Raw genomic sequence first — 24207 nt, 5'->3', positions numbered from 1 at the left:
CATGAGCTATAGCTATGTCAGGAAATCTTGCTACATATCATTCATGAGACTGATGACAGTACAAGCTAGTGGTATACCCATAAATGATGACAAAAGGTTCTACAGATACCTTTATGGTAATTTTTTTTGCAGTGGTATAGAGGATGTCCCCTTCTAAGCCAAGGACCGACCAGTCTCCTTGCTAGGGATTTTTTGTATGGGTACTATATACCTCCATATGAAGAACAGAAGGGTTTACCTTATACCATAACTAAAAAGAAAGATTTAACACTCAAAGTAACTAATTTTACTACTACCATAATTCGCTTTATTTTCGTGCAAAAATTTTCAAGATAAAAAAACATGTAAAAATATTTTTGTATATGATCTACGTGAATGACTGGCCTATTAGAGTATCTCCATATTATTTTGCAAAAAAAATTATGTAAGAAATTTTAAGTGATTTTTGTATACGAAAATTATTATTGCAACAAAGAAAAAGTGAATTATGTTAATAACTGAGCTACTCTTAGGTGACCTTGTATAATGTCTCATCCTATATTGATGTTCTGAAGTATTCACATAACAATGGTAATGATCTTTTCTTTAATTCCCAACATATTGGGGAAAAAACTACTCAAACACAGTAAGTTTACCCAAATACAATAGTTTCATTTTGACATATAAAGCTGCTTTCTAGAACTGAATTTTACCATGTTAAATAAAATAGTATTTGAAACTTGCTATAATCACTATAATCAGTCATCTGTCTAAATACCAAGAATTCTGAAGGAGTCTCTGTTTGTTAGATCAACTGGAAGTGTCCAGATGTATTGTGAGATTTGTAATAAGTCACATGATATTTGGACAAGTGGAATACAGTATTGAACCAAATAATTTCAAACAATGAAAATGCAATTTAATTTTTTTGCACACTCCCACCTCTTTGATATATCCAGCTTCCACTCATACCAGTAGTTTACAGACTCAAGGACACCTATATGGTGACCTCCCATTCAATCAGTTTGTTAGTTGATTTTTGTATTAGACCACCAAGATCTGTGCAACTTAAATTATTTGTGTTCTGCTTTTGGGCTACCTACAATAAAATGTAAAAATTGATACCCACTATAACTATACAATGTCAGACTTTCATGTTACAAAAATTACGATACTGAGAATATACATTAATCTCTAGCTCTGTTACTGCATATGATACGACCAACAATTTTGTGGCATGGATCAGTTCCTGAATGGCTGGAAAATATTTTTGGGTAGGTATTCTTCATTGCACACTCACATTTGTCATTTTTAATTATAGTGCACAGGAGCTTTATATTATTACCCAACTTCTCTCCTAGAGTTTTCTTGCACCCATCATTACATATACAGAATTGGAATTCATTGTTATAACTACATATGTATACAGTTAATAGCACAGAAAATACATTTATATCTTTAAGCTACTCTATTTTCAATGACGAATGATGCTCTTTCATGTTTACACAGAGTTTCTGAAGTTCGTGAACAATATTTGTAATTGTTGTAGACACTTCATTTATTTTATCTCCAGTTAACATAGCTTGACCTATATTGAACAAGTCTCTTAAAACACCTTTACCATCCAAAATCTTCTGAAATAATTTAACTGTTTGGAACAAAGAAGTATACAGTTCAGAGGTTCCTACTATATCAAAATTTGGATACTCAACAACTGGCATCATATTGATTCTCTTAAACACATTTTTATGATTGTAGATTAAATGACGGGTCAATGCTAGCCCCAGAGCAGCTCTTTGTTCAAAAGTTACTGACTTTGAACTGGTAGTTGGTAGCATTCCCATAACAGTTTCTCCTACTTGTTCAAAGTTATTTTGTAGATAGTAATATTCACCCTGGACACTTGTACATTCTCTTTCAACATCTTCAACTAATTTCATAACTTCATACAGCTTATCTTCAGCATGGTGAAAGTCATATGCCGTTGCTCCTACACCTATTGTAGCACCTGCAGCTGCAGTTGCACAACCAACACCAAATGGTATAAGACTTGCACCAACAGTGAAAGGAGCAGCAGCCAATGCAAAGAGACTTCCAACAACACCTACTGAAAATCCAGCTCTTGAAACTGTACTAACTTTCTTGTGATGTTCATCAACAATATTCCTAATGTTTTCTGCTTCTTTAGTGACAACTATCACATGATCAATCAACACTTCAAGATGACTTAGAAATTTTACGTGTCTTTCTTTAATATTACTGAACAATGGGTAAAGTTTTGACATGGCAGCTAGAAACAAAAAGAAGCATATCAAGCAATTGTGTATATATTTTTACATAAGATAACACATCTATTTATTTTCTGCGATCTATAGTTATGCAAGCAGTTGACATGCAAATATGTAAGCATAAGGTTATGAGAAGTATCTACAAAATTTCAAAGGGAGCTAATTAAAAAAAAGTTATCAAGTCATACAAGTTGCAAATTCCCTAAATTATGCATAATAAAAACAGCTAAGCTTGCAACATACAGGTGTATGTGAGTAATGTAATAAATCCCTCGAGTTGAATAAAGCTCTGTATCTTATTCATCCTTACTACCTAAAATCTTATCTTTTGAGAGTAGTTTAGATAATAGATAATAGTTCATGAATAGCTCCTTTTAATGCTATTATGCAGAACATTGTCAGTCTTTGATGAAAAACATGATGCTTACCTTTCTCATCTAGTAATTTTTCTATTAACAAAAAAGACTCTAGATCAAACTGACTACATTCTTCGTGTGATGATATATTATACTGACTGTATCCTTCATGTTGCGGTGCTGCATTGTTAGACATCACAACCACTCTGGATACTTTTGAGTTCATTTCACCATATTTGTTCTTCACCTGACAAACGTAGCGCCCAGCATCACTCAAGACCACACCAGGAATCGAGTACACAGATTTATTTTCATCTACAGCAAAGTACATATATATATATTATATATATATATGACTGTATTCATTTCAAGAAAGATATATAGTGATCCCTCCATTACTGGGCCCTAGGTGTGTTCAAATAATGGAAGAATAAATGAAGCCTACATATTTACATATACAGTTAAAAACTCTAATAGAACATACACTTTAGGTAAAATACTCTAATAGAACAGTCACTTCCACAGTTCGGATGACAGGAATGCTCAGATAATCAATGGCTGGATAATGGAGAGACTACTGTATAATATAACTGCGTTAAATGACTATAAATGACTAGATATATTTCGAAGTAAGTAGCACTTGGTAGCTCATTTGTAATAGGAAGATGCTTGTAATAGGAAGATAAAAAACCTGAAGTAATATCAATATTACCTCAGCTGAGCCTCAGTAAGTGTTCACATCACCTATGGTTTTTAAATCCTGGAATGAGAGTGTCTATAAGTATTTTAGGGAATGGTGTACACGCAGTGAGTTAGTATTAAGGTTGCCAAAAGACACCTGTTGGGACGTTGAACAGCAAAAAGAATCAAGCCATGAAGTTCAAACCCAAACCTTCATGATCCATTACATGGTATCATTGTGGTTGCAAACAAGTATTATATTTAGCCAGGTATCCTACCAACAAGGCACCTCCTATATAAAATAAGACACATCAAAGTAAACTCTACATACCACTGTCTAATATACACAAAATTCCCAATTCAGGAATTCTGAGGTTGACAGCCCTACATGCTTCAAATTCTACATCTGTAATAACACATACCATCCAGCAGGCGACCATCATGATACCACTGATAATACATTGGTGTAGCTCCAGTAACTTTCACTTCAAGAACTGCCACGTCTCCTTTATGAACTGTGATATTCTTAGGATGGAGCTGGATTGTAGGAGCTGCATAGTGATATATAGAGATTAAATGATGATTATAATCGAGCATACATACAGTCCAGAATTATAATATCTTGAACCGTGAAGCCATATTTCAAAGATTCTACCAGGACTATAGCATAGGCAATGGAAATGGATATGGTTGTATACAACCACTGGACTGGACTAGCAGACTGGACTACTGGACAGACTTTTCTCTTCCCTTTTAAGTACAACTGGCTGTAGCTAAATATGCAGGTGAACCCGTCTCTTAGGATTGTATGCAATTTGCATAACAACTCTCTCTTGGCATAATCTCCATTGTTTGTCTTACCAGAAGAATAACCATATACAGTACATATGTATGTAGTACCCATATGCATGCATCCTAAATACAAGTCGAGTCAGCTAAATTAATTAATAAATAATTAACCCTTTCGATACCGCATATTTTTCTAATTCTGTACATAAAACCGTATTATTTAAGGAAACGTGTGTTGTTATTCCTTTACCTTGAAAAACTCACTTGTTGCTTACTTTGCTCGTAGAACATGCCTGAGAAGAATCATTCATCATATTTTAGCATGGGCATCTAGGTTTCATTCCTGTACTATTTTCAGTTACAAACTTACAAAGCGTTTCATTCGTGCAATAATGCCAGCACTTCACTGAAATATCTTTGACCACCATGTTTGATTGTGCAACCATATCACATGATATAATAGATCACCAGATGCAGAATTTAATGCTGAGTCTATTAAAACTTACTGTTCTTCAATGGGACCTACAGAAATCAACTTATGAAGCATTTTCGAAAGATGTGCAACTTTTCCTGTGATTTTTCAGTGCTGTAGCATAGTTTCAGTGTTGCTTCTCAAGGCAGGATAATCACTAGGGCTGTATTTCTAGTGTCATTTCATTCTCCATTTTTTATGGAGTTAAATAGTGGTAGTTGTGCTGTTGTTGGGTTGATCTGTAGGCCCAAAAGACTAACGGAAGTCAACAAAAACACACTAGTGCGTCAGTGGGATTACACGGTATATGCTATAAAATGCACTGGTGCATTCGCGATATCGAAAGGGATAAGTGGTGACAGCAAACTGTCCTGCTATCCATAGCTGATACACAGCTGCAGCTGGGAAATGTTGCAAGTCTGGCATTGTGTGTGTATGTGTGTGTGTGTGTGTGTGTGTGTGTGTGTGTGTGTGTGTGTGTGTGTGTGTGTGTGTGTGTGTGTGTGTGTGTGTGTGTGTGTGTGTGTGTGTGTGTGTGTGTGTGTGTGTGTGTGGGTTTCAGCATAGCGAAGTGGATAGGGCACCTGCCTGATGATCGAAAGGTCCCAGGTTCGATTTCCGGTTGCGCCACTTTGGTGTCGTTGTTGTTTCCTTGAGCAAGAAACTTTACTCACATTGCTCCAGTCTACCCAGCTGTTAATGAGGACCTGGTGGCCTGGTGTCAACTGGGGAAACAGCCCACCCAGCTGTAACATCAACCTGGTGTTAACTAGGGAAGCAAATGCCCAACTGTCCTCGTATGGCTGCCGTAGGCTATGTTTTTTTGGTTTCTTTATGTGTGGGGGAGTGGTCTAACTACCATCCTTACAACCAGTTGCCCAAATATTTGGTAAGAAGGGAAAAACGTGCGTCCAGTAGTCCAGTCTAGTGATTGTCTAATATTGGTTAATTCTTGTAAACAAAATATCAACACTAACAGAGCAGTCAACTGCACTATTGGAATGGTCACAAATCATATCACAAGAAAAATTCCTGGGACATGTGCTCAAACCCACCACAATGTATCTATGTTTGCTGCAAACTTCAAACTACACTGCACAACTTTCATTGTCCCCCTTCACCTCTTTGGCTAGTAAGGTGATTATAGGAAGATGCCACAAACAGAGGAAGACAATAGTAATCAAAAACAAAAAGAAGCCAATTGTACGGCCAATAATTAGCTAATTATAGGTGGGATAAGGATTTGGCAGAAGAATCCCACAGCATTTATTGACTGACCAACACACAACACAATTTATTAATGCTTTCATTTAATGATGAAGTGCTCTTTGGTAAGTGCATTTCAAACTACCATTGTAAAAATTCATGGGTAAGGGGTTATCCAATATTTTAAGCATTTTTACAAGGGTACACAGGGAGGAGTGAACACAAGGCACCAAATTAATCAGTGCCTACATTGTACTAAATCAGAGGATGAAGCAGGCATACGTAGTATACGTAACTAAAAAAAAAATTAATACTGATTATTCGTAATATGGTGTAGCATCATCCTTTATATGTATGCTTTTGCAGGAGGGAGGGGATATACGTATTAATAAAAAAGCAGGTTATATAGTGCTGGCATCACGTGCATTAAAAAAAAACTTTAAAAACCTAAGAAAGTGAAAAACAAAAGTTGACTTTGAACCCAAGCCTCCATACTCACATCCACACTCATAACCACTGTACCACCGGTGCTGCAGCTACCTACCTCCCTTAGTTTCTACCTTATAAACTTCCAACTGAAATGACTTCTATATATAACAAGAGTGAAGAAAAAACCAAATCTGAGCCTGACCCTAACCCTAATGACTACTTGTTGTGTGCCCTAAAGTACAAGACGTGAGGCACACTACTGGTTATGTGCCCTAGAGTCATTTACTCAGGGTATACTACTAGACGTGTGCCCTGAAGTCAAATGTTCAGCATACAGGATGTGTGACAACCCTAGCTTGCCTCAATACAACTAGTGTGTGTGTGTGTTTAGTCCGGTTAAACTATGAACTAGTGCCGGTAAAACAGCCGTTCACGTCATTGTACTTCACATGTTTTATATTAAAATACTTTGTTGATGTTGGGGTTCTCAACTACTGCATCCATAGACTATCTGATATACTCATATTCAATTTGTAGTGGCATCATACAATACATAATACACCAATACTTTACACACAAAAATGATCTCACCTAATTTCTGAGACATTGTTGTTCTATGCCTTTGACTTCACTGACATGTAAATGTTGGCGCACTGTAGTTCCACCTTCCTGTGTTTCTTCTGCTAGCTTGTGGATACTTCGCTTGTAGTTTTCTAACTAGCCTGGCTTCTTCGTGCTGTTTCAAGAACGGGACAACTGCATAAACTCCAGTTATCTACGTATTATATGCGCACTCTACAAAGAAGAGTGTAAAAGGAACAGGCCTAGGTCTTCGAATAGGTCATTGCTCGCTCCTTCAAGATAATGTGTACGAAAATATTGGAGACCACACACAGACTCGCACGCACACACGCCCGGCCCCCGGTTTGAGAATCATCTTGATCATGTCTGCATGTCAAATGAAGATTCCGGTCAAACAGTAGAGTCATAAGTTAATATGGAAGAAGAAGGTAGTGATAAGAAATCGTTCATTGAGGCAACAGGTGAGTTAACGAGTCTTTGCTAGTGTACTTTACTATATACAGTATACCCCTGTGTCTAGGCCCCTGTATGCTTGTAATGTGTACCATTAAGACGTTTATTCTCTTCTATGAATTTCAGTGCGTGACCGACCAACTCTTAAAGACCTCAAGAATCATGTCATACTTGCTGTATCTGTAAGGTGGAAGGATCTAGGTATTCAATTACTGGACTCTGAGCTATATCCAGTACTAGATATTATTGAAATGGACCACCCTAAAAGTGCAGCAGATTGTTGTACCTGCATGTTGAGTAAGTGGCTGGATACTCAGCCGGGTGCCAGTTGGAGTCAACTACTTGAAGGTATCAAAGCTGTTGGTTTGTACTACTGGGCAGATTTTATTACAAAGAAGCTTAAGGGTAAGTTCTATAGATTGTAAGATAAAGTTCTAAGAAGCTTAAGTTCTATACATTTTCGTTACGTAAATTATAGTTTACATGAAACCTTTCCAAGAAACACAGAATTGCTGGCTTGATTTCTACCACGCAAGTGTATGAGATTTCTTGAAAGTGTTGGACCCCTCATTACTAAGCTACTCCCCAAATGATAATGTAGCTTCCCGTTTTTCACCGATATCATGTCTTGAGTACCCAAATTGAGTGGTTGTAGTTTTTGTCATTATTGAGCTGTGCCAAGTATTACTGATGTGCAAAAACAAGGCCATATAACCAATAGTCAACCTCTGATCCGTACACCTCTAGTTGATATTGACTATTCTAATAACGTATAATATGTTTACCCAAATGCACAGTGCAACTTCCAGTATGCAAAGCTGTTGATCTCATAGTTAATTTACAGATATAAGTGAGGGTAGGAGTGCATTGAATTCTACGGAGAATCCTTTGCCCATTGGATTCCATGTGCTCCTGAATATCACCAAATAATTTTTTCATTCTGTTTTAACTTATGTTGCACTTTCACAAATATTTCTATTTCCAGGGAAAAAGGCTCTCATTGGGCCAAATAATCATGAGTTGAATTCAGACATGCTAAAGAGTCAACAAGTTCACTTTGCTCTTCGTCCGAAGTTGACACTAGTCGGGACCACATTAGCAGCAGTGGGTGTTTGTCTGATGTTTTGTGGCTGGTGCCTGAATTTGTTGACGATGTTTGTGTTTGGTCTGGGAATATTTCTTCTGGGCTATACCATAATCATCACTACCTTTTTTGTCAAAAGAAGAGTAACAATTGAATGTTTGTGAAGCTACAAGCATGGTGTTGTCAAGCTATATAGTGCAAGGAACAAGGACCATAAGATTGTATCTATCAAGACTCAGTCTGAAGAAGCACATCAAGATCTTAATGAACAAATCATCTCATGTTCTCACAAATATTGTGCTAAATTTTAGCATGCAAGATGTGGAGAATATTTTCTAGAGACTCTTATTGTAATTTAGAAATCCTGTTATTTTTAGTTGTGTATGTAAGTTGTTGCACAGTAGAGCAGTGGAGAAAGGCTATATACCTTATCATGATCATCCGAGTTAAAATCATGGAGTAATGAGTTACATTTCAAGACTAATGAGTTCACAAAAAAACAACCACTTTATTTCACAAAATCATTGACAATAAACAAATACATTTGTTTGTGTGTGCATAATTGAAATATATAACAAGTCATATTATGTGGTTTTTGATACATTTTTTGGTATAACCGTTGTGCCATCCAACTTCTCGACTTTTTCAAAGTGTTTCCGAGCATTTCTAATATTTACCAATGTGGCAGCAGAAGCTGTGAGATTATAAAATGATTACCACCTCACCAGATGGAATAAAAGTCACTTACGAATCGTGGAATCTGTCATGATGACCATAACATAAGTGTTGGCTGTGAATGTGTCGATGAATGCTGCAAACATGTGATTTCTAACTTCCATACTCTTGAACTGAGCTTGTAGTTTACTGTATAAAGAATGAAACAATAGTAAGAGCTATAGGCTAATATAAAAAAACTTAAAACAACTACTGTACTGTACAAGTGGTGAACGTTATGTTAAAATGTTTCTATGATAAATGTTTAATTGGAACATTTCAATTCAAACAATTGTTTAAAATACATGAACACATTGATCGACAAACATATAAATATATACTTGTACAGTTTGCAAACATTGTAAGATTCTCTCATCAACGTCACACCACACACCAAAACTAAATCCAGCATAGCTTAGCTAGTTTTCAACAACTCACGTACCTGCAGCTTAGTTTAAACTGTTTGATGATGTTACTGATCTTCTCAAATCTGTGAGGATCAGTGTGTTCCCTTCTTAGTGCACTAGCTATTACCTGAATAATAACAGAAGTGACATAGTGAACTAGTACACTTAGTACCACCCCATGGACAGTGTTTCTTAAAGTGAACCTCAGTTACCTAAATGTGTTTAAATACTCCATAAATAACTTTTGTACTATCAACACTACCTGTTTGGCATTGTAGCAATGTGGGAAAATGACATTTTCAGTGCCAAAGTATGGCTTTACTCACATTGCGACATTTGCTAAGTAGGGGGTTCCCTTGTGTAGCTACCATCATTTCTTGTTTCACTAGTTTGTATCAATGGAACCCTACTTCATTTTAACCCTATTTTATTGCACCAGTTTATTAACATTTTTGTATATGAAATACATGTGTGATGCTGTATATTATATTAGAGCGTCTTGATCTCCCTTCTCAGTTATGCAGTAGATTACACTAGGGGGTGGTGTGGCACAAAGCCTTGTTTTCTACAGACCTAGATCATTGATGATGTGGCCTCAGCACTAATTACTCAAGGTGTGATGGCATGTTCTGATTGTTTCAGGGTGTGTGGTTTATCACAATGGCAAGTTATAATTACCAATAGAAACCGGAAATGGAACGAAACGACACCGGTCTATATAGCTTGGTCTATAACATCTAGCTACTCCCTGAAGTTGCACTTGTAGTACATATCATGTCTCTGTAAGGGGAGAACGATTGCAGGCTTTGCCTTTTGTGTAACCCTTGTCTTTTGACGAAACTAATCAATAATCTATCTAATGCACAGACCCAGCCTTGGGTAACAATGAATCTAAAATCATAATTGTGTGACTGACATCAGCACCACAGGGTCACTGATCACAACAATTTGCATGGAGAAAATTTGTTCCCTACATTTTTGGCAATCCATGAAATTAAACCATGAAAATTTCTTGGTAGCTAGCTAGTTAAAGCCCCATTCCAAGCGATCAAGCTACTGTCAAGCTATAATTTAAACTGATCAAAAATCTTGATTTGCAGATGGACTAGCTTTTGGAAGTGACTGCCCCTCATAATCAGTGACCCTGTCAGGCCTGCACTCTGTGGTGCTGATGTAAGCTATACAATTAAGATTTTATATTCATTGTTACATGAGGCTGGGTCTGTGCATTAGATAGATCGACGATTAGTTTTTGTCAAAAGACAAGGGTTACACAATTGGCAAGGCCTGCAATTGTTCTCCCTTTACAGAGACATAATACGTACTACAAGTGTGACTTCATTAGGGTAGCTAGATGCTATAGACCAAGCTATATAGACCAGTTCCCTTTGGAGCCTCAATGCACAGGTATGTCAAAAATTATTCATACACATTTGCCCACTGCCACACCGGTACAGTTTCTATAAATTGTTCATGCCTAGAGAGAAAGCTGTTAACAGCATTAACATACAACTACCAGCAGTTCGTTTGTCAACTCTCTTTTTAGAAACGGTAAAAACCATTGGATTCTGCATTAAATTCTACATCTGGTGATCTATTCCATCACATGATACTGTTGCACAATGAATATTGTCAAAAAATGTTTTCCACCCATGAGTTTGTTGTGGTGGTATAGAATGGTGGCCGTATACTTCATTTGGCCGCTAGCCTTGCAACTGACCAGGCAGGCAGGCAAGTTCTGGCAATTTTTAAAAGATTCAATATCCAACCACCTGTGTGTTTTTAATGCTGTATTTGATGTTGAACTATTCCAAAAGGGGATTTCTTGTTGCGTATGATATTTCTATGATGGTTTTTAGACACTGTACATTTAGCAGCACCTGTCACTTTCGAAGGGAACCCAATACTACAGTACAGTTTGACTACTCTAATGCAGTAATCATAACCACATTTGGTTAACAGAGAGCATAGAGGTACCATATTTAATAGCTACTGAATATGCTTTTTTGTTCCATAAATGGCAAATGAGCTATTTTCAGGTTGCCAAATGTGTCACAAACATAACAGTTCCACCATACCTCAGTTACTACAAATAATCAGAAAGTAATGAATTTTCAAGTTTTGATAATTGATTCAATCACCATTCACCTTGTAAGTGGTTGGTAAAAGGTGTCATGGCAACAAAATGAACAGTATGTGTAAAATGGACTTAAACCATACCCAAACATACACAAGCCACCCCATAAGCTTTCATATGCCTACTCCACACAATACCCTTTATGAAAGTTCACAACCCCCATTGCCCATTTTAGGCACTGTATTTAAACGTCATCTTGTTGGAGGGCTTAACTCTAAAAACAGAGTTTTATAACTTTACCAGCTGTAACAAATTCAGTTACTTACTAAAAAGGTGGCCTTTTCAAACAATAACACTTCATCAGCATCCAGGACAGTAGCAAAACTGTTCAGACTTGCCTCCAGCTGAGAAATGTTTGGAATAAGAAGATGAACTATGGTAGACCAGGCCTGTATGGAAAGAGCACACTTCAACACACATCCAGCATGTTTAAATTGTTATACATTAAGTAAGATAAAACAGTACCACACTATTCGTGGTACTGATGACCGCCTAACCCATAAAAAGATTTCTAAAAGTTCAAGAAGACTTGCTCATTAAAACTAGACACCTGGAACCAAACATCTTTTGGTAAAACTGTAGAGGGGATAATTATCCTCTGTACTGAGCCAAGAACCAAAGCCTATCTCCTACCTATCTTTTCTCCATCTAACTTTATAAATATAATTTCAACAGAAAACAGTTTACTTTATATCACTAGTAAAATAGTATAGGAGTTCTACAATAATAATGTATAAAGTATTTTAATTCCGTAAGGTGTTTATTTACCAGTACTAACCTTGTATAATGTCTCATCCCATATTGATGTTCTGAAGCATTCACATGACAATGGTAATGATCTCTTCTTTAGTTCAGACTCTCTTTTCTCAAATATCTGTTAACAACATGTATGGGACGCTACATAAGACATGCACGCACATAATCTGTACTAAATACATGGTTGGACGAGTGTGCACACGTAGGCACCACACACATGCATGCACTACACACTAACTCACCACACTTACGTGCATGTACTACACACACACACTCACACACGTATGTACTACACCCACACGCATGCACACACACACACTACACACCATGGTTCTTTGATCTTCTGGTACAAGGTCCATCTTGTGCACAAGACAGAAGATCTTGGCATCAGGAGAGTTCTGCATCAATGCCTCCAAGCATGACTGATAGTAATGCATATCTCTGTCATATTCATCACTCTCCACATCAAATACATATATCAACACTTCCACATTTCTGAATATCGTGTCACGTTGTGTCGTTAAAAAACTATCCATGAAAACTTTTTGCCTAGAAATAAAAACAAACAATTAGTGCGTCACAACATGGGGGTGGGGGAGGCAATACAGCATGCTGGTACTTATAAATCACATACATAACTGATATACCTAGTAGACTAAATCATTCGATGTTTTCAAACAACAGTAAAACATATGATTCCCATCTATACACAGCTACCATACAACCTTCTCACAATGGTATGTACACTTTACAATGATGTAGTGAACACAGTTTATGTGCAATGTTGCAAAGTATAAGTCTACACAGTATCTTTATTGCATCAGCAATACATAGTGAAGCACGGACAGCCCAATGCATTGCATCAGGCACACACCTATCATATCACAATACACACAGTTTATGTAGTCTGATGTTGCATCATGTATACCACCTCACTAATAAGGGAAAACATGACCTCAAAAATGTGGTATATATAACTTGGTGTGGCCACTATAATGAGAACATGGAAATCACAAAGTACACCTTAACTGTGTATGGGACCTTAACATGATCACTATAATGAATTGGTTGTATTGATGAGGTGGCCCATCATACAGTACAATAGTATTGTATAGTAGGGACCACAAAGGAGTAGGCATGGCCCACGAAATAACATCACCAAAAAACCAGCCTCAATTTCCCCTGACGACAATGAGGCAGTATTGAATAGGTAAAACTAAACCCCAACAAGCTTTCAGATTGACCCGAAATGCTTTCAGCAAGTTGCTATGGAATTTAAAAATATATTTATTTAATGGAATTTTCTACTGACTGACTGCCTGACTGATGCCTTCAGACAAGCGTAACTTGATAACGGCTAAGGCTACAGGCTTGCTTTTTTCACTGTTCGACATTGCTTCGGCCCAAGAGGTGCCTTTTGGCATACTGCAGTACGTACAATGCATTCTTCATGGACTTAACCAGAGTCTTCCTTTGTGTCCCATTCATCTTTGCTGACAACGAAAAGTGTCAATTTGGCGGCAGCACATGATGGCTTCCCTTTGTAATGAAAATCATCTGTATTTTTCATAGTGGCTGTTCTGATTGCAGAGGTGCTTCTCAAACAGTTCTTGATTCATACTGTTGTGAAACAGGTTGAACATAGCCGACAACAAAGCGTAATGGATGCTTCACTTTTCAGACGATAATTGATATAACTGGGGCACACAGTGCCATTTCTTTTGGTATGCGTGAGTGGATTGCATACGTGCTTTTTGAAGAGTTCTTGATTCAAAATGCTGTGTAACGCGTTGAGCTGACAACAAAGCGTAACGGATGCTTCACTTTTCAGACAATAATTAAAATAGCTGGGCCATTTCAGATGCGGTATGTGTGGATTCACCAGTCATAATGATTATTTACAAAAAAAGTTAACAAACAAGTATACAAAATTTTTTGGAGTTTTCAACTGGAGTAGGAACCATATAGCACGTTGATAAAAGTACTGAAACAACACTGGAGTAGTGCATGATATTAAATCACAGTAAAATGATAACAAGTGTTATATCCCTACTATGCATTTCCATTATGGTATCTTGAGCACAGTAGGGATATAACACTTCTTATTGTTTTATTGTGATTTAATCTTGTGTACTACTCCAACTTGTTTCAGTACTTTTTATCGATGTGCTATGGTCCCTACTCTAGTTGAAAATTCCAAATTCTTTTTTGTACTTGTAATTATAACACCTTACAAATAGTTTACATTGTAATACTTACCCTCCACAGTCCCATAAATTCAGTACTAAATTACCCAAAAATCTGACATGTGAGTGTTCCACGTCAACTGCAAAAGAAAAGTAATTCCTTATGAACTAAACTTCAATACATATACACACTGCATTACTTAATTCCCAATGCATGCTTGAACATTATAATATTGTTCATTATAGGAAAATGTCATATTGCTACTTTCCCAATCAAATCATTAATGAAGTGATTGGAAACATCTCAATTATTTGCTTGAATTCCAGCATAAATTACAATTAATTTTTTTACAGCCGACCTTTAAGATTAACACCACTGGGAATTTTTTTTCTTTTTCATAAATAGGTTTACCTAAACAATCTTGTTGTCGGGGATATTTTTTGAACACCACATATATATATGACTCTTTAAAAACCAGTACATAATACACTTACTAGTAGCTCCTAGTCTTCTTGTATCCCTGGCAATGTAGTTAGCAAATATAATGGATCTCATACTGGTCTTGCCAGCTCCACTCTTGCCCATCAATAGCACCTGTAAAAAAACAACACTGATACACTTCGCAACCACAAGTCTCCAAACCATTTTACTGTCAGTATGTAGTGAGTGTGTTTATGTGATTTTAGAAGTGCTTAGTTAGTAAGCAAAAAAAACAGAAAAATTACTCCTTTATAGCATCAAGTAATCGATTGGAACTATGCTTTCAAACAAGGACAATTTTTGGGACAACGAAGGTGATCGATTTCCTCCCCCACCCTTTCCTTAAAAAGTGGACAACTGCTGCGTTAGATACCAACACACACTGATCCATTTAAACGTTGAAAATGTCAATGTACTGTGCTAAAATGCTACTTAACATTTGGTTTATGTACATAACGTGGGTTACAAGCTAGTAACACATCTATGCTGTTATTAACCACACACACGAGAGAGAAATCATCATGAATAAAGTACATTACAATAAATGAGCCCTCAGTCACACACAGCTACAGATGGGGTAATACCTCACGAATGGGTAACTTGTTTCAGTAACAAGCCAACAGAAACCAACAACGAAACGCAAATCACACATGACATTTGTTTCCATTAGAACCAAGCCCCTTTTGTAACCTTAGAAATGAAAGTATATGTGCTAATATACACAGCTTTATTGAGTGTCACTTTCAATATTCCGACTATGTGAAGCTTCGAATTCCCGCCTATAACAATACCCGCTATCACTCGCGCTATCACGGCGACACACAGACAAAGTATTGCATCATATATACACCACTTAGAACCATGGGAAGTAAATAGTACAGAAAATCTCTCACCTTCTTCTTCATTTCGAACCTTCACACAAACAAATCTTTACACGTCGTGTTAGCGGTCAAATGTGAGCATTTCTTAATAACGCGCACTGGGTTTGGTCTCGTGACTGGAGGCCGTCTGGGAAGGTGTTAGAAAAGCCATAGAAGCAGAGATGGAAGAAATGGACTGTGTAGTGTGCCATGCACCAGGTGTAGAAAATAACCTTATCCCTTACTAGTGTATGTGTTATGTCAGCGTGTGAGGGGTGCCTTGCTCGGCTGCTCACGTGTGTGATGGTTGCGGCAGAGTTGCGTTGTTCATTTGCAGGCTATTATTTTTTGCACACCTGTGTCAGACTGCATGAATCACAAAGCAAAGTACGTAGCCTGCGATTTTAATTGTTTTTGAATGCATGGCGAATTAGCCATACAAACCTTGAAACTTGTCATTATGACATTGAGCTAGGTCAGTTTTCATGTTTGCTTTCTTGTAATTTTAGCCAATTCCATTAATGATTTGTACAATTGTGGTGCACTTGTATAAATTTGGAAAATAACCTAGTCTAATAAATTTCTTTTGACTGTTATTGTAGTAGAGTGTTGGAGTAACACCCCATTGTGTACTGTGTCAGGTGACTATCGATTGGAGAAGCGGCCAGTGCCAAAAGTTGAAGATGGTGATGTTTTGGTTAGAGTACTGGCAGTAGGGATTTGTGCAGGAGATGCTAAGTGTTTTGCTGGAGCTCCTTATTTCTGGGGTGAGACTTGTTTTGTGTTTACACATTCCAAAAGCTTGTGCATTTCTCTTTGTATGGATCAAAGGGTTCCATGGAACCCCTCTATTGGAAGAGCCCAAACGTCACTTGATGACCTGCTGACAAGTTTTTCTTACATTCAGTAATTCTAGAGTTTATCGGTCAAAGAACCACTTCTTACAAAGACTACTATGTGACAAAATACTTATTTGATCTCTTTTTATTGCAATATCACTTGAAGCTGCTACTGCACAGCACTTTCATATGTGATAAGCACCTCTAAAATAATTATCTTTTTGATTTCGAGGCAGTGAAACCAGGGAGTAAATATTTTTTATAAGCTAGCTACTAATAACTGCTATGCTACATGCAGAGTGGAACCTTCCATTTTATAAGTCTGGATCCATCATGTCTGCAAGATTTCCAAAGCAACACTTCTTGAAACAGATGTATTATTTAAACTGCAGGAGCATTATTTGTATCACTACTTCATGAAAACCAGGGATGTGCCCACAGCAGTCGGTAGTGGTCGGTACTGACCACCACTCAAATAAAATAGCCACCACTACCACTCAACAACCACTACAGATTCACCTGTGACATACAAAGTTAAGGTCCCACACTACATTTCTGTACCCAAACCTATCTCTTGTAGCCACCACTATTCTAAGCCTGGGACTGAATGTGGTTATCAGATGACCTTTACTTGATCAAGTGCGTGATCAGCTGGGGACAAGACTTGAATTTGTCCTTTGTAAAAGGATGTCCTTAGTTAAGGGATATGTGTACTAATACTGTTGATTTGGTACCCTGAAAGGTGTCCTTTGTAAATAGGTTGTCCATGATTCAAAGGTGTTGTACAGTGTACATGTATAAGAGAAGTTTCACTGTAAAGTCCCTATGATATAATAGCACAGATGTTTACATGTTTGTACTCCAGGTATACTGTATGTTATATACTGGTCTCTCACTGGTAGGGGATGAAGATCACCCTCAGTATGTACAGCCACCTGTTATTCCGGGACATGAATTTTTCGGTGAAGTTATCAAGCTTGGAAAAGGTTTGTGTTACGTACTGTACATTTTAACAATCGAAATTAAAGCATCTCTGCCATATTGTTATGTTTTAAAGAACATGTGCTTGCTTGTACATCCCAGATGAGAATTATAGGCACATTTATAGTTTGCACCTTGCACACATGTAATCGGGATGAACTAGCATGCTATGGACATGTGACTTGAATTTCATATGTACTAACAATCATGTGAAACATGCCCACGTTGTTGCGGTGACTATTACTTGTTTCCCACTATACTGACTGCCTAAGCTGTTTTCTAGTTAATTTAGAGAGTGGTGTAAAGGGAAACCTGTTGAAATGTCACCACCTGTGTGATCCATACGCTAACTGTACGTGTAGTTAAGCTAGGTCGTACAGAAAATTAGGGCACCTTGATAATCAGGACACTATTACAGTGTCCATATTACACTATTACAGTGTCCATATTACACTAGTCTTAATGAAATCTGCAACTGTACTTGTATGCCACTCTATAGAACATGTACAACAGTTTTCTGCATGTTTTGTCACATGCCATGCATGTATATAATTGTAATAACATGTTTGTCACGTCATATGTTGTCACGTCATATGTTGTCACATGTTGTCACATGTTTGTCACGTCATATGTTGTCACATGTTTGTAATTGTCATGTGTGTGGTAAAATGTTCATAGTCCCTCCCTTAGGACCAACTGTGACTAGAATAGAAAAGAAATTATAAGTTTACTGACCAGGAATTTTTTGTGCTTACTAATTGAAGTATTGCTAGAATATTAAGCAATAAGCAAATCAACTGACTTGGGTAAATTTTTCTGGTTGCAGTCTTGTAGGTGGCTCTGCAGGCCTTGTAAGTGTGACTATCCCCTTTATGGTATACATGTACATGTAGACTAAACAGTTAAGCGAAGTGTTAAAAGCAGTAAGGCTATATCTATTTTTTGAAGCTGTCCTTGTTGTGTATCATTCAGGGGCAAAAGAGATGTACAACTTACAAGTTGGTGATCATGCCATTGCTGAACAGATTGTTCCCTGTGGAATGTGTAGAATGTGTAACAAGGGCAGCTATAACATGTGTAAGTAATAGCCTTAGGTTATATATGTGTATCATGGCATCATCTATAGGTGTTCCCCATGATGTTTATGGTTTTAAGCAGAAAACTCATGGTAAACTAACTGTGACATTGATGTTCATTATGTTTGCATGTTTTGTAGTGCGCGTGCATGCTTGCGTGCATGCGCGCACACATGTGTGTGTGTACATAGCCAAGTGGCTTGAGCATTGGCCTGGTAGTCAAGGTTCGATGCCCAGTGCTGTTGTTGTTTCACATTATTCTGGTCTACCCAGCTGTTAAAAGGTGGCCTGGTGCAACTGGGGAAGCAGCCCACCCAGCTGTAACATCAATTGGTACCTGGTGTTATCTGAGGAAGCAAATTCCAACTGTCACATTATGTGCAGTTCAGGTGGAACTTCAGGTGTTCACACTTTCACTTGTGAGACATGGTACAGCCTCCTGTGGGGGTTACTAGTCCTGCCCCAGGAGGATTTGTCTGCACTGACTCCTAGCACCTGAGTAATGCACAGGTGTCCCAGTGTTGTTTCACTGGGTAGTGGATGGGCATGACCATTTGCACAAATAAAGTGTGTAGTGCAATAAAATTATATATATTCTCATAGTACGTAGCACCCTTTCCTTTTCAGGTGCAATGGCAACATACATGAAGTACATTGCTGGCTCTATGATTCACAAAGTAATGATAAGATAACAGCATCACCATATATATTATAAATGCTGTTTCATCCGCAGGTGCCAAAATCTATTCCAGCATGGCAAGCTGCTTATATCGAACCATTAGCATGTGCAATACATGCAGTGGAGTTGGGTACGTCACTATTCCCTGATAATGATAGTGTCCTTGAGACTATGTATGTATCTTACCAGTAGGTCCACCAGTAATAGAACTCCTAGTACCATCCTTGTTACATAGTGGTTGTCTTCTCATTTACAGGCAATACTGTTGTGGAACATTTCCTCAGTTATTGTATGTTTCATTTAACTGAACTCAAAATGATCGTTTTATTAGAGTAATTGAGTGTTTTGTTAAAATATGGTTTTTATATTCACAATTTTTGTGTTACTTTTCAATGACTCAAGTTCCCAGTGGTTTGGATAACTGATGTTCCACTAACCAAGGTTCATAGGATAGTTAATGCAAATTTGGTGCCCTTTGTTGCTCGTTTTTATTGTAGTGAATAAATGTACTGGTACAGAAACTGTGCAATATTGGTCATTTTATAGTCTTTTGTGTTACGGCAGGTAACATCCAGTTCAATGATGTCGTTGTGGTGTCTGGGTGTGGCCCCCTCGGACTAGGGATGTTGGCAGCTGCAAAACAGAAGAATCCAGTAAAGCTGATTGCATTGGACCTGTATGACTGGAAGGTATATGTGTTAGCATTACTAAGATGAGACATGATTTTGTGTGTATTTGCACTGCTGTGTGTGTAGCATGTGTTTGTGCATGCATGTCAGTTGATAGCAAATTCCCTTAAACTAATGACAGGCAAGTAGCCCCACGAAATTATGTCGAAAATGTTCATACACACGACCACACATACAAACACAGTCTTCAGCTACCATTAAAATATGCCAGACCTACTTAGTGAAACTGGGCCACCTGTGTAGCTAAGTTGATTCCATATGCAATGCACTTACGTGACCATGCACGCACACACCACACTGGGCAACTTTCAGCAACAATCCACAAGCACAGTCAGTGTTGTGCAAGTTACTTTGTAGTTACATATTATATATTACTTGCAACTGAACTATTTAGTTACAGTTACATATTACTCATAAAATAAAGTAACTGTAATAATATTACATATTATATTACTTTGTATCCACAGCCTTAAGCTGTCACGTGTGAAACTACCTCTTTATCACGTGACACGATTGCGTTGTTGGGCAATGTGCAAATTTTGGTTATAAGTAAGAAGCTGGTGAATAAGCTTCATTAAGTAGGCTTCATTACTTCGTTGTGGCTAGGCGTTACTCAGAGGATAACTATCAAGATTAGTAACTTTGTTACTTGTAGTAATAACATTACGTAATATTAGACTCGTTATAGTAACTATATTACTTAGGTAACGGGTTACATCTGTAAGTAAAGTAGCTTGAGTTATATTACCTGTTTTTATAGCGTATTTCGTTATATTACTTAGTTACCACAAAAGTAATAATATTACGTAACGCGTTACTCCCAACACTGAGCACAGTACACCTTTTAACCCTTAAACGCGCAAAGGCCATTATAGTGGCCCTCACGCATGGCAGTAAACAAAGCGCTGTAACTTCCGAACCATTGTCCCTATGGCTACGCAACTGCCATCATTTAATTCGTGATGTAATAGCGAATGAAATGATATGCAGGGTTTTACCCTACACTGAAACACAGGGCCAAAACTCGCCATGAAACTAACTTTTTACGAAATGAACACGTAAAACTGTTTACATACCTTTGGAAAAAGACTCGTATCTCCTTCCCAGTTCATTCTATTGTTCTGCAATAAACGCCGATCGATTCGCCATTCAATTATGCCTCAGGCCATATGTGGGTCACGTGACTCAGCCAATTACAAATATGGCTGCCACCGGAAGGAATACGAAATCGCGAAAAGTCAAGACGCTGTTCTTCATCGCTTCATAACAAGTGAGCGCCTGTTGTTACAGTGGTTATTTAAACTTCCCCTGATAGCCTATTGAATAAACTTTCTGTTTATATAAGGTGTTAGGCTAATTCAGTTTAGCAAACTCTCACCACTTTCAATATAAAACCAATTTTGGTAAACACGCATTTCTCAAAACCTGCGTGCGTGTTTAAGGGTTAAAGTGTGTATCACATCAATTTGTCAATTTTTATGTCACACAGTTTTCTTGACTAACTGTGTACAAAATCTCTTTGATGTAGTTGGACATAGCCAAGAAATGTGGAGCAGACCTCACTCTGAACCCTAACAAGTGTGACGTAGTCAAGGAGGTGACCGAGCTTACATGTGGGTATGGGTGTGATGTGTACATTGAGGCAACAGGTCATCCATCATCAGTCAAACAAGGGTGAGTATAATACCAGCAGCCATCCCATCAATACGTATATTGTGTACTGTATACATACCTAGTTGGTGAATATGTACCATCTCACCACTCCAACAATTTCTATGTCGTTCTACAATTCGTATCTAATTTTGTCAATAACTTTAACGTAGTTTAACGCCTGCTATGCACCATTGCTCTGTGCTCTGTTTGCTTGGTTTAGAAAGTTTTTAATTTAACTGTTGTGACCATTGCATACTCTCACCCTAATTTAAATAAAGGGCTTGTCCCTAAGCTAGTATTAAGGTACTCTTGGTATACAATAGTGTGATGTCTTAGTAGTTATACTACTTTTTGATGAAACGGCTTTCCTTTATAGTGTTTCTTTCTTGTAGTTTAAAGATGATTATTCGACAGGGAAGATTTGTAGAATATAGCGTGTTTGGAAAAGAGACAAGTGTTGACTGGACAATAATATCTGACGCTAAAGGTATCCTCTGTTTAATCCTACACTATAATAAACTATTTGTTGTTTTTGTTTATTCCCAGAAATCACCATCCAAGGAGGACACATGTGTAAGTAAAATGTATACACATACCATATAGCCTAAATATTTCGAGGGGAAAAGTTTTCGCTGATTTTGTGGTTTTGGGGGTTATCAGTGAAAATTTTGCCCTTGAAATATTTAGACCTCCTAATACATTTTGGGAGTGTTTGCAAATCCGCGGAAATTATATTTTTAGCAACATTGCTCAACCTCGAAATATTTGCCCCTCAAAATATTTAGGCTGTACAGTACTCAATACATTGGGACATGTAGTACAGTGGCATAGTGTGTGGTTAATGTGATTATGTGCACTTTGTGAGAAACTCAAACTTGACTCACAGATTGTACTTACTCCCAATGGCATTTATTATTGGATATATTGTCATCACAGATTTGACCTTCGGTACCCTCCATGACCATTTTAACATTGTAAATTCATCATTTTTGTGTTTATCTCCCTGAGGAATTATTTTCATTGTTAAATCATGGTACCTACTTAATCACAGAAATCCACACAGAAACAGCCAAGCTGTGAAAAAAGGTGCAGCCTTAAAAAGCCTGGGTGAAAAAAAGTTGTGAAATCAAAGGTGGCAGCCACCAAATGGCTGCAATGATGTTGATGCATACAGCCATTATTAAAACAAAACTGGTTAATTTCCGTTCAGACACTATTGAGCTACAAATGCGTGAAAATGATATTTTCTTGGTTTCTGTAAAATACATACTTGTCTGTCGTGCATCTGCACTAACTGTACTTAGCCACATGACACACTATCATGTGTCTTATTTGCCTGAAGTCAACAGCTCATGTACTATAATGTTCTGAACATTATCACAGATTGGTATGTATTGTCTGTATAATGGCAGTATATTAAACAATATTGATGTCATTAGGACCACAATTTATATGAAAAGTTTCATGCTTTTCTTATAAACAGCACAACTTTCACAGTATGTTGCTCTGTTGGTATGCAATTCAATCACATTTGTATAGATAAATGAAGAACCGTTCATTTTATACACATACTGTGTAAGTACTCAAATAGAACACAATCGATGGGTTTCTGAGGTTTTGAAAAGAAATACTCTAATAGAACAGTCAAGTAACTACTCTAATAGAGCAATCAAAACTACAGTCTAGGGCATTTTGTCTTACCTGTATATATAGTTAGCTAGCTTTGTTAGGCACTGTATTTGTTGTGATTATTATATGAAAGTGGAACATGTCCCCAGACACCTTCGTTGTTGAGCTATTCCTTACCTATAATGCTACATTGTAGCACTAAATTTCAGCAACCTCTTAAAAATGCTGAGTCACCTGTAGTTTTGTGTTAATTGCAGATTGGTCAATATAAATTTCAGATAATTGAGTACAGATGTACCAAAATAAGAAAATTTGTGTTATAACTGATACCCAGCTGCAAGTATTTAATTCAATGTGGTTATTCATGTAGATAACTGATATTATTTCCTTTTAGCTCCACACTGCTACCCTAAAGCTATTTCTATGATAGAAAGAGGTCAAGTCCCAATTAAGGTAGGCACCTATTAGAGCTGTTTGTATAGGAGACATATTTTTAACTTGTCTGTTTCAGGACATAATCACTCACAAGTTTCCAATGACTGATGTTGTGAAGGGACTGGAGATGGTAAACAACAGCGCTAACTCAATCAAGGTGGTTCTTTTTCCTAACGCAGAAGACGCTAATAAATAAAGCTACTGTATATATTTGTGTAGGCATGTACGTACGTCTGTTTCTACAAATGATTAAGTTTGTCACTTAAATGGATGTCACTTGCATGAAATGTATGTGAAATGAAATGTTTTTTGTTTTTTTTTGTAGTTGTAGATATTTTAGGAACACAAAAGGTGCTTGCAGTATGT

General features: G+C 37.3%; 4 protein-coding genes across 4 annotated transcripts; 2 read left to right on the top strand and 2 right to left on the bottom strand.

The window, feature by feature from the left end:
- Window positions 1–1368: 1368 nt before the first annotated feature.
- LOC136240370 (uncharacterized) lies at window positions 1369–7097 on the bottom strand. Its single transcript, XM_066031327.1, has 4 exons — window positions 6792–7097; window positions 3727–3855; window positions 2696–2938; window positions 1369–2269 (listed from the first exon to the last, which is right to left on the bottom strand). The coding sequence occupies exons 1-4, from the start codon at window positions 6805–6807 to the stop codon at window positions 1443–1445; spliced, it is 1215 nt and encodes a 404-aa protein (XP_065887399.1). The 5' UTR covers window positions 6808–7097; the 3' UTR covers window positions 1369–1442.
- On the top strand, window positions 7088–9240 carry LOC136240373 (uncharacterized). The gene is made up of 3 exons (XM_066031330.1): window positions 7088–7243; window positions 7362–7640; window positions 8221–9240. The coding sequence occupies exons 1-3, from the start codon at window positions 7198–7200 to the stop codon at window positions 8481–8483; spliced, it is 588 nt and encodes a 195-aa protein (XP_065887402.1). The 5' UTR covers window positions 7088–7197; the 3' UTR covers window positions 8484–9240.
- On the bottom strand, window positions 8808–16004 carry LOC136240372 (ras-related GTP-binding protein A-like). Its single transcript, XM_066031329.1, has 9 exons — window positions 15894–16004; window positions 15015–15114; window positions 14593–14659; window positions 12660–12882; window positions 12356–12451; window positions 11844–11966; window positions 9476–9567; window positions 9068–9183; window positions 8808–9013 (listed from the first exon to the last, which is right to left on the bottom strand). Exons 1-9 carry the CDS (start codon window positions 15903–15905, stop codon window positions 8904–8906), a joined length of 939 nt encoding a protein of 312 aa, XP_065887401.1. The 5' UTR covers window positions 15906–16004; the 3' UTR covers window positions 8808–8903.
- Window positions 15935–24108, top strand: LOC136240371 (erythritol/L-threitol dehydrogenase-like). The gene is made up of 13 exons (XM_066031328.1): window positions 15935–16079; window positions 16502–16627; window positions 17602–17685; window positions 18653–18757; window positions 18807–18848; window positions 19384–19433; window positions 19490–19565; window positions 20000–20124; window positions 21653–21798; window positions 22170–22264; window positions 22324–22350; window positions 23801–23859; window positions 23918–24108. Exons 1-13 carry the CDS (start codon window positions 16043–16045, stop codon window positions 24035–24037), a joined length of 1092 nt encoding a protein of 363 aa, XP_065887400.1. The 5' UTR covers window positions 15935–16042; the 3' UTR covers window positions 24038–24108.
- Window positions 24109–24207: the final 99 nt, after the last annotated feature.

This window comes from Dysidea avara, chromosome 12, assembly GCF_963678975.1.
Source record: "Dysidea avara chromosome 12, odDysAvar1.4, whole genome shotgun sequence".
NCBI classification, from domain to species: domain Eukaryota; kingdom Metazoa; phylum Porifera; class Demospongiae; order Dictyoceratida; family Dysideidae; genus Dysidea; species Dysidea avara.
The sequence above is the reverse complement of the archived record's forward strand: the minus strand, read 5'-3'. Positions and strand labels throughout refer to the sequence as shown.

What these genes read in the sequence shown, in the direction of transcription:
- LOC136240371 (XM_066031328.1), top strand. Translation starts at nt 16,043, where the DNA reads ATGGAAGAAATGGACTGTGTAGTGTGCCATGCACCAG. An exon ending in CATCCAAGGAGGACACATGT is followed by an intron (nt 22,351 to 23,800) that starts GTAAGTAAAATG and finishes ATTTCCTTTTAG; the next exon opens with CTCCACACTGCTACCCTAAA. An exon ending in GAGGTCAAGTCCCAATTAAG is followed by an intron (nt 23,860 to 23,917) that starts GTAGGCACCTAT and finishes TGTCTGTTTCAG; the next exon opens with GACATAATCACTCACAAGTT.
- LOC136240372 (XM_066031329.1), bottom strand. An exon ending in AAGAAGACTAGGAGCTACTA is followed by an intron (nt 14,660 to 15,014) that starts GTAAGTGTATTA and finishes TTTCTTTTGCAG; the next exon opens with TTGACGTGGAACACTCACAT. An exon ending in CAGAAGATCAAAGAACCATG is followed by an intron (nt 12,452 to 12,659) that starts GTGTGTAGTGTG and finishes TGTTGTTAACAG; the next exon opens with ATATTTGAGAAAAGAGAGTC.
- LOC136240373 (XM_066031330.1), top strand. Translation starts at nt 7,198, where the DNA reads ATGGAAGAAGAAGGTAGTGATAAGAAATCGTTCATTGAGGCAACAG. An exon ending in ATCGTTCATTGAGGCAACAG is followed by an intron (nt 7,244 to 7,361) that starts GTGAGTTAACGA and finishes TATGAATTTCAG; the next exon opens with TGCGTGACCGACCAACTCTT. An exon ending in TATTACAAAGAAGCTTAAGG is followed by an intron (nt 7,641 to 8,220) that starts GTAAGTTCTATA and finishes TTCTATTTCCAG; the next exon opens with GGAAAAAGGCTCTCATTGGG.
- LOC136240370 (XM_066031327.1), bottom strand. An exon ending in TGATGGTCGCCTGCTGGATG is followed by an intron (nt 2,939 to 3,726) that starts GTATGTGTTATT and finishes ACTTTGCTGTAG; the next exon opens with ATGAAAATAAATCTGTGTAC. An exon ending in AAAATTACTAGATGAGAAAG is followed by an intron (nt 2,270 to 2,695) that starts GTAAGCATCATG and finishes TTTTGTTTCTAG; the next exon opens with CTGCCATGTCAAAACTTTAC.